At 52.2% G+C, this 12,845-nt stretch overlaps 1 protein-coding gene across 1 annotated transcript in view; it reads right to left on the bottom strand.

Moving 5' to 3' along the window:
* Nucleotides 1-206: 206 nt before the first annotated feature.
* The window catches only part of ST14 (ST14 transmembrane serine protease matriptase), a 45,184-nt gene continuing 32,545 nt past the window's right edge, over nt 207-12,845 (bottom strand). Inside the window, exons 15-19 of the mRNA XM_043579829.1 lie at nt 12,509-12,631; nt 11,513-11,699; nt 4,950-5,224; nt 4,039-4,175; nt 207-3,936 (exon numbers count right to left, since the gene is read on the bottom strand). Coding sequence (XP_043435764.1) covers nt 3,775-3,936; nt 4,039-4,175; nt 4,950-5,224; nt 11,513-11,699; nt 12,509-12,631 — 884 coding nt within the window. The 3' untranslated portion in view covers nt 207-3,774. The remainder of the gene's footprint in view (nt 3,937-4,038; nt 4,176-4,949; nt 5,225-11,512; nt 11,700-12,508; nt 12,632-12,845) is intronic.

Raw genomic sequence — 12,845 nt, 5'->3', positions numbered from 1 at the left:
ATAATACAGTTCGTGGTGGGCCAGGGCCTAACAGTGCCGACTCTGGAGCCGGATCGCCAGCACTCAAATCCTAGATGCAACAGGTAGGTCCTAAATATGGGACCTGGGCCAGTGATTCAAACTATTGGTGCCCTGGTTTTCTGTCTGTACAATGGGAATGACCATAGGGTTGTGAAGTTTACATTAAATAAGACAAAGCACAAAGAACACTTAGAAGACGCTTTTCATTAAATGTGAGATGTGTTGGGCCCATGCACTCTTACAACTTCACAGTTCCAAGAAATTCAAATGTCTGAGAACCACTGACTTAATTTCATTTACATGTGGCTGCAGGTGCACAAAACACCCACCCCCGCCTCCACCCCCACCTGTGACTCCAAGCCTGGAAAGGCAAAAAGCATCATTTCATCCCGAAAGGGTTGAGGGCCCCTAAATTCATGCCTGTAGGCACCTCAGAGCCCCTGGGGAGGGAGAGTGTCCTGGGGTAACAGCCAGGTAACATTCCTGTGACATACTCTACTTGGGACTTTCTTCCCTAAAACACACACCTTGCTCCTCCCCCTAAATGTGTGTGTGTGTGTGTGTGTGTGTGTGTGTAAGAACACACTTTCCTATATGTCGCAGCTATCTACCAGCTGTGTTTAATTGGATGATATTTCACACTTGCTTGCTACCCTCAGTAATAACCCACCTCCTACCCATAGGTCACCTCTGTTCTCGAAAGCTGTCTTTTGACTCTTCCCTGGGAATGTATGTCCTCCTGGGCCCAACGTCTGAGAGCCAGGGTCCTGACTGCAGATTAGGGGGACGGGGGTACCAAAGGGGCAGAAGGACTAACCAGGAAAGGCTTGGTCCTGGGGCCTCTTGATACTCACCCTAAAAAAGGACACCAATTATATTGCACTAAAAACCAACTGAAAAGCAGGAAGACCGCCTTCTGAGAACATTGCACCTGGGGTCCTTTCCTATCCCACCTCAGGCAACCCCAGAAGGCAGCACGCAGGCCCCTTGTGACTGCAACATGCCCCGCCCCCTCTGGGTGGTCTGCAACCCAGAAGGGAAATCCTGTGCTGCCCCCTGATGGCTGCACAACTTCCCTCCTGGCCCTGTGGGTTCTGCGGCTCTGAGTCTCCCCCAACTTCCTAACTGGGCCCTTTCCGTGTCTATAATAAAGTTCATCCTAAGTAATCCAAATGTACTGTTATTTCTGCAGAATCTACATCTGGATCAGACTCCCGGCCCATGCAATTGAATTAAACATTCACTAAGCTTTAGTTCAAATGTTTTTGATTGGTGGCTAAAACAATAGAGAGTCAGGGTAGTTGGCAGGAAACCAAAGAGATGGATCTGTGGACTAAGGAGCCTCAGCGTGATGAGTTTGACTTCCCATTACTTAAGGATTCTTAGGCCATTCTTATCTCCAGTCAGGAGTAAATGGATTTGCTTCCACAGTCTTTTGAAAAGAACTGACAACTTCATCGAGCTTCCAGGCATCAAATGTTTGAGGTTACTAAGACCCCAGCAGGAGTGGAGGACATACCTGTACACCACTGCCCTGGGCATTGGGCAGGGGGCACTCGGTGAGGCTGATGCTGTTACCCGTGGACACACTGCTAAAATGGTGGCCCTCAAACTTCAGGGTCATAGAATCATCTGGAACACTTGCTAATACACAGACTCCAGGACCCTGCCCCAAAGTTTCAGATGCAGGAGGTCTGGGTGCAGCATGAGCCTTCCCGGGTGGTGTGGCTGCTCCCGGCAAAGGGGCCACACTGTGGGAACACACTCATAGATGATGTGCCCAGTACCACCCTCCCGCCCCCGAGACTCCTGGAGAGGAGTCTTACCAGTATTTTTAACCCACTCCCCAGGTGGAAAACAGTGGGGCTGAGGAACCACAGTAAACTGGAACAGGGGGTTACAGAGAGACACTGGGCCCTTAGGGGACAAAGGCACTTGCAGAGTGAAGTCTTCTGATGACGCTGCCTGCATTTCTGACCCTGGGAAGGAGTGTGCAAGACCATGTTAGGCCATGGTGGGAGAATGAGGATGCTGTGGTCTGGCACAGGCCAGGCTGGCCTCCCCGAACCCCACTGTGCGGGGAACCACTTCCACAGCTGAGCCAAGGCTGCGGCCTGAGGGGCGTGCGTACTTGGGAAGCAGAGCACAGGTGAGGCCTCTCCCTGAATGTCAGCTATTTACAACCTGGCACCACCTGCACAGCGGTCTTCCAACAACATCTTCTTTCCTTTACCTGTCGCACCTTGGTAAAAATGGATGTTCTTTCCCTTCCCTAGAAGGAAAACCCAACAGGCATGCCTGCACAGGTGTCAAGACAAAACCTCTCCTCCTTCCAAAGGGTAAAACACTCAGGCTAAAATCCAAGGGGCAGGCTAAAATCCAAGCTCCAGACTGTATCTTCCTCCTTTTGGTTCCCAAAACTCATGGAGGGCAAAGACAAATAGGTATTAACAAAATTAACAAATAGGTATTAGCGTCTTCTAGGAGCCAGGCCTAAGCCAGGCATACGGTGATGAGCAAACACTGCCCCGTCTTTGTTCATGACACTGGCCATCTGATTTCTCTTCCTAGGACCCTCCTTTCCCCCAGCCCCAGCTTGTATAGTGCCTTGGCATACAGAAGGTCCTCCAGTGTCCCTTCGGGAACTCCCTAAGCCCTCCCTAGATCACGGATGCTGTCCCTCTGTGTCACTCCAAGCAAGGAGAGAGAGAATATTTTAAATTAATAAGTATGTAACAGTCAAAGAAGGTGCAATGGAGATGTGAGAACCCTTAAGCAAGGCATCATCCCTTCTAGGCTCAGGGACCACCCACTCAGACCACACTGGACAGCCTTGAGTTCATGCATACCCTCATGTCTGCATGTACAAGCACGCACACACACACGTGCATACACACACCTCATCTGACCACCTCCCCACCTAAGGGAAAGCCCTACTTCCTCTTTTCATCTGGGGACACAGCGCCTCCCTCTCCTAGGGTGCCCAGGTTGGGCCACAAACCCTTCCCACCTCATACCTCACTCCTAGCCCCCTCTCTGTCGTATTCACCACCTTTCAGGGCACCAGGCCCTGCTCTCAGAAGCAAAACATAGCCCCTTGCTGACCTCTGCTCTTGGTCTGATTTCAGGGTCTGTGCTGAATGGAATTTAAACCCAGTTTCTTGCAGCTGGGGTTAGGAGGAAGGAGGAAAGAGAGCTCATCAACTCCAGGAAGAAAAATATTTACCTAAAAACAAAGTTTACTCATACGCACAAATTCACACACTGAGCCCCCCCCCCCCCCCCAGGAGCTGATAAAAAACAATTCAAATCTTAGACAGGTGTGTCTTCCAGGGTCCTTTGGCCTGGGTTTCCTTCGAGTGTGAAGCTAGGAGTCCACAGCGCCCTACCAGCCTCATCTTAGCAGTCCCGGCACAACACTACTGCTCCTGTATCAGAGAGGCAGGGGGAGGAGAGGCAGAGGACTTGGATCTTTGGGAGAGAGCCTCAGCCCAGCTCGGGGCTGGAGGAGAGAGGCTGTGTCTTCAAGTCTCCGCCCCTTGGCACCACCAGTGTCCTCCCTCCCCACCTCGCATCCTTGCTTTGGAGGCTGAGGGAGGAAAGGGGCTCTCCAGGCCGATTCACCCTCTCCAGAGGTCCTGGAGATTCAGTTCACAGTCTGGCTTCTGGGAGGCCCAAGTCAGGGGTGGATTTAGCGATCGTGTCCTTGGCCCGCAAGTGTGCACGTTGGGTGGCCAACGGATGGCCCTGCGTCTACACCCCAGTCTGCTCTTTAATCCAGTCCCGAAATACAGGGAGCCTCGTGTACACGCCGGGCTTGTCCCTCTGAGCGCAGCCTTCACCCCAGCTCACCACGCCGGCCTGGAAGATCCGCCCGTCGGCCTCCACGCTGGACAGAGGGCCCCCGGAATCGCCCTGCGGGGAGACCAGGGCCGGATGAATGCCCGCCCCGCCCCGGGCCCCGCCCCCTGCCCCCTGCCCGGCCCGTCCCCAGGCCCGCCCCCGCCCCTCGCGCACCTGGCAGGCGTCCACGCCGCCGCTGAGGTAGCCCACACACATCATGCGTGGGGTGATCTGCTGCGGGAGCAGACTCTCACAGGTCGTCTGGTTGATGACGCGGATCTCGCCCTTCTGCAGGATCAGCGCGCTGGAGCCTGGGGGGGACGGGGGGGGGGGGGGGCAGTGCTGACCCGGGGGCCATTGCGCCCACCTGCAGGGCCATGGGCAGGGCCCCATTCCAGAGACCTCGGTAGCAAATCTCCCGACACAGCCCCCATACCCGTGGCTGACAAATGTTCAAGGAACTGATGCCACACCAACGCGAGGGGACATCGTGCAGCCCTGTGGGTAACTGGGCGACACACGTAAAACCCGCCAGGCAACAGGTGACGGGAGATCGGACATTCGCCGTGGGAACAGGTGTGCGAAATGAAAAACAGGAAGACCCACGGAAAGCACCAGAGGGGCCCCGGGGTGTCGTCATAGCAGGAGAGCCAAGTGTCCGGTTTACTTTTTCCTCTCTTTATTCTACAGGTTGTTAGCAATGTGCTGTAGTACTGTTATAACTGATTTTTCTCAATATAACAATTACCAACTCAGGGCCTTCGGATGGAGGCAGAAGGACAGAGGAGGCCAGGCTCCTGCAACAGGACCTGACACGGGCACAGCTAGCTTGCCTCTACAGCACACAGGACTCCCCCCACAGTGCTCTTACATTCACTGAGCACCATCTTGGAAGGTGTTTTATCTTCATTTTACAGGTGAAGAAACAGGCTCAGTTTAAGCAACTGCCAAGGTCACTCAGATAGTTTAGAGGCACCTCCAGGCCTCTGAGCCAGAGCCGAGTCTCCACTTCACCTTGGGATAACCTCCCACTGCCAGACAGAGGCAGGTGGGCAGCCCACCCGTGGCCAGCCCAGCCAGCTCACCTCCCTCCTGGGTGTGGCCCCAGCCGGTGACCCAGATGGCCTTGCCGGTGGGGAAGGTGTGTGAGGCTTCCGGCAGGCAGATGGGCCGCACGGTGCTGCTGTACTCGGCCGGCTGTTCCAGCTCCAACAGTGCGATGTCATAGTCGAAGGTGAAGTCGTTGAAGTAAGGGTGGCTGATGATGCGCTTGAGCCCGAGCTCCTGCACCCCACTGGCGCTGCGCTTGCTCTGGTCATGCAGGCCCAGGAAGGCAGTCCACAGGGTATGGTCGGAGTACCTGGGAGAGGAGCGGGGACAGCGACCCTGAGCAGAGCACTGACCTAGGGAAAGCCACTGCCACCACCCAGATGTTGAGGGGACTGTGGCTTCTGCATGGCTGCAGCCCTCAGCCGAAACCGCTGGTGTCTCCTGCCATGGCACTCAGCCCCCATAACCCCCTTGTTTCCCTCTTTTAAGACATTTTTAATCTGATTACCAACAATGCATTTCTCATCAATCTGATCTTTCACAGAAGGAATAACACAGAACTCAACAGAAATACTTTTTTTAACACAGTGGTTCAGTAGACTGTTCAGTAGGCTGAACTTCATTTACTAGGTCTACTGTTGGTCGTGGGACAGGTGTAGCAATTCTGAACTCTATCATGCATACTGGCCATCTGAACAATTCAGGAGGACACACTGATGTTGCTGGGAGCCTCAACTTCCAGTGTGGGAAAAGGGAGATACAAAAGGAGTTGGGGAGGAGGGAGCGCAATCAGAAGTAGCAATAAGAGCTCAGAATTTTTCCTAAAAAAGACTCCAAAGCAATGACATTCCCAGCACACCCAGGACTTGGTTTCTAAATATCCTTCTCCATTAAAAGGAACCAAGTCTCCTTGGAGAAATGGTCGATTTCAAGTCTGAAGCAAGCAAGGCATCAAGTGACCTTGGAACATTTTGTTTCACCAGAAGTAAGTGTTTACACAATCATGGAGCCAGTATTAGGATCATCCAAACATCAAAGTAAACCACAGGATTCAAGTACTGTATGTGCTGAATAATATAAAAGGGGGAGGGGAATCCAGGAGTCAATCCTGAATCTAAAAAATAATTTTGAAATTTTATAAGGACAGAGGAAAGCTACTCTTTACACAAAGACACCAGCTAACGAATACAGAAGAAGCAATACAATAAGACATCACATTTTGCATCTACCATAGCAACAACCAACACCAGCAAGAATCATCGACGGATGATAAAGGCAGAGAGTAGGAGATTGCTGGGGAACAAGACATTCACACGGATTCAAAGTGTCGTCCAAGATTACTCACTCATAACCAAGTGGGGGAGGCACATTTATAACGGAGAAAGCCATGACCACCACCTTAACCAGCTGATCAGTGTTCTCCCAGCCATTCCCGCCAATGGGCTAGGACACAACATCACTTGTGTAATGCTTTCGGCGGGGGGGGGGGGGGTAAGCTTAACCTAATTCTCACCATGAAGAAACAATCAAAATATCCAAATTAAGAGACATTCTACAGAAAAACTGGCCTGGACTTTTCAAACATAAAATGCCATAAAAAAATAATAAAAAATAAAGGCTTGGGGAAACTGTTCTAGAATTGAGAGACTAAAGAAAACTAAGGACTAATACAAAGCATGACCTTAGACTAGATTTTAAATTAAAAAAAAAACCACAAAAGACAATATTGGGGGACACTGGGGGACACCTAGAACATGGAGGACGTGCTCACCACTTGTACCATGTCAACACTGTCATTTCTGGAGGTGATCCCTGTATTGTGGGTATATGGGAGCCTCTCCCTGTTCTTGGGAGACACGAGCTGAGGCACTTAGGGGAGAGGTGTCATCATGGTTAGGCTGCACGTAACTCAGAGAGAGTTCAGAAAAGCATGTGCACATGTAAAGAGAGAGAAATAAAACAATTGCAGATGAAGGGTATGAGAGTGTTCACTGTCATTTTTTTCTTTCATTGTAGTTGCAACTTTTTTGTAGGTCTGAGAAATTTTCAAAATAAAAAATTGGGGAAATATCTCTTTTTTTAAAGTTTATTTATTTTGAGAAAGACAGAGGACACGCAAGAGAACAAGGAGGAGGGGCAGAGAGAGAGGGAGAGAGAGAGAGAGAGAGAGAGAGAGAAGCCCAAGCAGGCTCCACACCATCGGCACAGAGCCCGACACAGGGCTTGAACTCACGAACCGTGAGATCATGACCTGAGCTGAAATCAAGAGTCCGATGCTTCACCAACTGAGCCACCCAGGCACCCCAGAAAAATATATCTTTAAAATAGAAAATCTGCATGAGGGGGGAAAGCATGAAGACCTGCCTCATCTTCTCTAACCTCTCAGGAAAGTCAAGAGGCTACTGAAGCAGTCAGTCCTAAAACGTCCAGGCAAGGCACCTTCTCTCCGGCCGGCACGGAACGTTACAGTCCTCCTTGACCGTCTCTCTCCCCCATCCCTGCCTGAAGCCCAGCTCCCCTGCTCTCTGCTGACCTGGGCATCCTTCCCTTCTCTCCATTCCTGCCACCACTTCCCTACAGAACCTCACACCCGGACGGAAGCACTGGCCTCCAAACCGGTCTTTTTGCTCCTGGTCTCTCTTTAATTTGCCAGATGAGAACTTCCTGAGAACTGCTTTTGTGAGATCCTTTCCAACAGCCAAAGATGATTCCAAGACCTGCTGAATCAGCCCTCACCTCCCCAACCAGGAATTAATTCTGCCTTTCTAACTTTTTCTCCCAACCATCTGTGGTGTTCCAGATTGCATGAGATCCAGTCTTCAAGAGGATCTCTTGAATCCACTGTGTACTTGGGGAGGGAGCCATGAAAACCACGCATGACAGCACAGCATGGGTGACCTCCAGAGGAACAGGTAGCAGGCTGTGGAAGAGCATGGGGTGGGAAGAGGTGAGTCAGGAGAGGAAGCAGGTCATGAAGAAGGCCTTGGAGATCATATAGGACTTGGCTAGTGAAGGCCTCCGGGTGGGGGAGAAAGCAGCACGATCACCGAGAGCCAATGTTTGCAGTGCTCAGGAGCCCCCCAAATCGAATATATGGAAGGTGTAAGGGCAGGACAGAGACTGAGGTTGGAGAGATGGCAGGGGTCAGAGAATGCAGCCATGGTGATCATGCTACGCCGTTTCCACTTTATCCCGCGAGTTATCGCAAGCATGTAAGCAAGGGGGTGATGTGATCAGATCAGCTCTTTGGAAAGACCACCTTCACATTGCAGAGACAGACAGGCGTGCCAAGAAGGAAGAAGGTGATGAGGTAGAGGGGGCTGTAGTCACCGAGGCTGGGGAGCCAAGGGAGCAGCCATGTGAGGGGGAAAGAGTAGAGAAGGCCTGGGATGTCTAGCAGGCAAGGGCCAGGGGTTGAATGGACAGGACAGGTAAGGGGAGGGGACAGAGTGGGAGGGTCATCCTCCTCCCCTCTGGTGCCATCTCACCTGATAGACATCCCTTGTCACCCCTGTGTGCATGCTAAGCCCCAACTAAAGCCACACTGGTCTTTTCTCTCCAGTCCACATTCCTCCATCTAGGACAGCCTTCAATTATACGAGCAGACTCAGTCTCCAGCTGTTGAAGGTCCACACACGTACCAGCCATCAAGAGACAAGGTGTGAAGGGCAGCCACTGAGCTGCCCCAGTGACGGCTGTGTGGTTGGGAGGGCACTGGTGGGGGCCAAGCCAAGTACTCTTCTCGGTGCCAACGCATCAAGTCATTTCGTTCCCCCAGTCAGCCCTTCAATGTAGGGCTGCCTATTTTAAGCTTAGGACTCGGGCACAGAGAGACTAAGTTACTTGCCCAAGATCACACAGCTAAGAAGTCATGGAACGGACTGAACCAGGTAGCCTCCTCTCAACCATGGTACGGCTCAGCGAGCACTTGCCAACTCAGAAATGCGTCCAGAGTGACTGCACTCCACACTGCAGATCCTTGCACACTTCACACTCACCTGCCTCTGCTCACGCCTGTCCTTTGTCTGGAAGGTCTGCGTCACCTTGTCCAGTTGCAAACACCCTCACGTTTCAACACTCACATCAGATGCTCCTGCTCATAAAGGCACTCCTAAGTCTCCCTCCCCAGCCCTGGGGCAGAATTCTCAACTCCCACCCGCACGGCCTACGTAACCTGTGCCTGGTTGCTGCATAGCACTTACCATGTACACGTGCATGTACATGCATGTGTGCACAAGCACACGTACCATATGTCATCTCCCTCGCCTGGGAAGTGCAGGGAGAAAACCTTATTCATTGTTGTCTCCCAGTGCTAATAACAATGGGTGTTGAATGCATTAAGTGCACTATTAACTGGCAGACTGATAATCAAGAGAAGATGAAGGACAAGGAAATGAGAAATTCGGTGAGGAAGCAAGAGAAAGAGGGAGAAGTAACAGAGGGCACAGGGTGAGCTCTTCAACGAAGACCGTACATGAGTATCTTAGCTCGCCCTGCTGAGGGTCTAGAAACAGTGGGACTGTGGTATCACTAAGGACACCAAGCACCCTGGTCTCACTTTTTAAATACTATTCCCTGCTAACATTTCTTGAGGGAATGGCTAATTCCGGGGCTGGACCCGGACAAGCACCTGGTAGGACCAGAAAGCAAGGAAGTGTCTCAAAAGAACAAAAGAACAAGGGCAGATCAAAAGGACACAGGAGCCAACCTCAAAGAAAGCGCAATGGTCACATTTGGAACAATTTGAGCAACAAAGTAGTATCATTGGATTACAACCCAAAATGTAAATATACATGCATCCATACGAATATAAGTAGATGAAGAAATAAATGAAAAAGAAGGGACAAATCTTCCTTACAGAAGACTTCCAAATTGGCTCACTTCCTAATAATAAAGGGGGAAATACTTTATGGTGAGGAACCCCGGCAAGTGCTATCTCAATCAAATGAGAAAGATCAACATTACCATCGGTAAGTCATGTTGATATCATGTGCCTGCTGACAAAATGCGATATCCTTTCCAAACACTCAGAAGCCCAGTGTAATCATGACAACAGCAGACAAACCCAGATGGGGGCATTCCATAGGATGCCTGGCCTCCAGATCATCAAGATCACAAAAACAAAGACAGACTGAGCCACTGTCCTAGATCGGAGATTGGGGGCATGGGACAACAGAATGCAAAGTGGGAGCCTGGACTACCTCCTGCCCCAGAAAGGATATAAAACCCCTGGGATACCAGGAAAGCCCACACTGGTGTTAGCGGAAGGGACCAGTGTGGGACAGACGCACCACATTAACAACAAGGGCAACTGCGTTAGGGTGTGCGGGAACTCCATTCTGTCTTTGCAACCTGTCTGTATCCCACGACAAAAAGCTTATTTTACAATATTTGTAAGTAAGCTTCCATCACTCCAAAAAGAAACAAAATCTCTTCTGCCCAGGGTGGAGGAAAGTGTGGTAAAATAAGAGAGGACAGGTGGGACGAGGCTGCCCTCTGACAGCTCAGCAAGGCCCTGGGGACAGCCACACTGACCCTGCCCCCTGCGGACCATGTCATCACCCATGCCTACGTGCACCTGCCTGACGTTGCTCAACGTCTGTGCCTTGGGCCTACTTGGTGCCCTAGCGCTGTCTCTCCAGAAAGTGCACAGTGGTTCTTCTCTCCGCCCCGCAGAAGGGTGACTAGGGCAGTCCGGTCACCCTCTCACACAGCTGCCTCTGTCCAAAGGGCATGCACCCAGCAGGAAGGCCCTGAGGGTGGGGATTCCCTGCAAGGTCTGCTTCCCTGTGCCTGCTTCTCCAGGAGGAAGCCATCCCACTAGACTCCCTACGGCCAGTGGCCAGAGGCCCGGGGCAGACCACCTGTTCCTGCCGACCCTCTGGTCTGCAAACTGTGGCTCTGCTTACCCCGTTCTGAGATGCCAGCCTGACCCTTCCCTTAGAGGCTTTCCTGGGTCAGGCTGGAGTCTGCCCAGGGACCTGAGGCTCCAATGTGTGGAGCACAGTGTGTACCAGGTTTCAGGAATACGAGCATGTTATTCTCAGAACTCCAAGGATAAGAACTCATGCTGTCACCAAAGCTGCCAAAGCACCTGAGGCCCAGCAGGCGTGGATAACTTGCCCAAGGTCACTGGGCAAACAAAGCTGGAATGTGAATGTGAGGCTTGTCCTAGCCGGTCCCAAGGAGTCCCTGTGTGCGGACTAACCGCACAAGCCTTGGAATCCACACTCGGGCTCTCGTCTGACTGTGCCACTTCATAACGGCACAACCTCAAGCAAATGTTCTTACCTCTCTGAACCTCTGTTTCTGTAAAATGGGGACATAACCAGACCTGCCCAACTGGGTTGGTAGGAGAAGCACTTAGATACTGCTTGATGGAAAGGGAGTACCCAACAAGTGTTAGTTTTATTATTACCACTATGACATCCCGGGGTGTCTCCCACCCCCCCCAGTCCTGGCCCTGCCCCCGTGCCATCCACTCTGCCATGACTTACACACACAGGGGGCTTCCAAGCCCAGAAAACAGAGGAGAACCTCTTAGGGTCTAAGAGGAAGCCTCCCTGCTCCTGCTCAGTGGCTCCCGCCCAGGGCTTACTTGAATCCTTTGTCGTCGATGAAGCAGTGAGCTGCTGACACCATCCATTTGGGAGAGATGATCGAAGCCCCGCACACGTGGCCCTGGCCCAGGGCGTGGAGGCTCACCTGCCAGGGCCACTCACCTTCATCTGCATTCTTGCCCCCGACGACCCTAGACTGCCTGGTGAACGACCGCAGCCCACAGTCTGGGAGGGGCAGAAAACCCAAAGGTCAGAAAGTCACGGCGGGGCACCAGCCCCTGGGGCCACACGCCAGCCTCAACGGGAGGTCATGTGGGGTGGTGGCCTTTTGGTGGGACCCTCTACAAATATCTTCCAGCCTCAGAGACCCACTGACTTCCTCCTGGCCCCCCTCCCCACTCCCAAACTCAAAACCCTCACGCTCCTACCTCCTTAGTCCTGCCCAAATGCATTTAGAGGCCTTCAGAGAGACCTGCTGGTTTGCTTAGATTTAATTTGAGTGTCATTTGCCTAGATGTCCTCATTGAATGCTGAAGGACACAGCTCTCAGAGGGAAGAGTGGAGGGGGGGCGGCGATGCAAAGTCACAGAACAGCTATAGCTGTGCTCAGATTTAACCTATGGCCAGTGACTCTGAAATACACATGAGGCTATAAATTGAAGCATGGTTGGGGTGGGGACTAAACCCTGCCGACTGCTCTGGTAAGCTGTGCCCCCCTCCTCCAGGCAGGATGGGGAAGCCAGGACTTGCCACTGCACTGTGGGCCAGGTCTACAGAGCAGGGGCCAGCCCAACACTTCAGCCAGGATGCGAGCTCTGCCACAGAGGCACTGATGTGCTGGCTGCCCTGGGCCCTGCCTCCAGGATCAGAGCTGGCCCATGGGACAGTGCCTCTGTGCCAGTCAGCAAAGTTATCCTTTCCCCCAGGTAGACAGAGGCAGACATGGGTGACTGAGGCACTGGCATGATTTCTACCTCTGTATGTGCCTTGCACAGTGAACAACCTGCACAACTGTATGCAGCGGCCCTGCTCACCACAATCCTTCTCATCTGAGCCATCACTACAGTCCTTCTTCCCATCACACTCGGGGTTGCTCTTGCTCACACAGAGACCGTTGCGGCAGCGATAGGTGTGTTTCGTGCAGGCAACAGTTGTTACTGCTCAAGGAGGAGTACAAGGGGAAGGGAATCAGTTCCATGGCAGCACCCAACCAGAAGCCTGATGATCCATCCACCTTATGCTCCTTATCAAGCCTGCTGTACCCATCCACACCCATGCCCACATCCTTCCAGGCCCACCAAAGGTTCTCCACCTTCTGGAAGATTCTCTCCCCACTGACATACTTTCTCGTCACACTTCACAGAGAGGGTG

Source organism: Prionailurus bengalensis, chromosome D1 (genome assembly GCF_016509475.1).
Source record: "Prionailurus bengalensis isolate Pbe53 chromosome D1, Fcat_Pben_1.1_paternal_pri, whole genome shotgun sequence".
Taxonomy (NCBI): Eukaryota; Metazoa; Chordata; class Mammalia; order Carnivora; family Felidae; genus Prionailurus; species Prionailurus bengalensis.
This window is presented reverse-complemented; position numbering and strand designations above follow the sequence as displayed.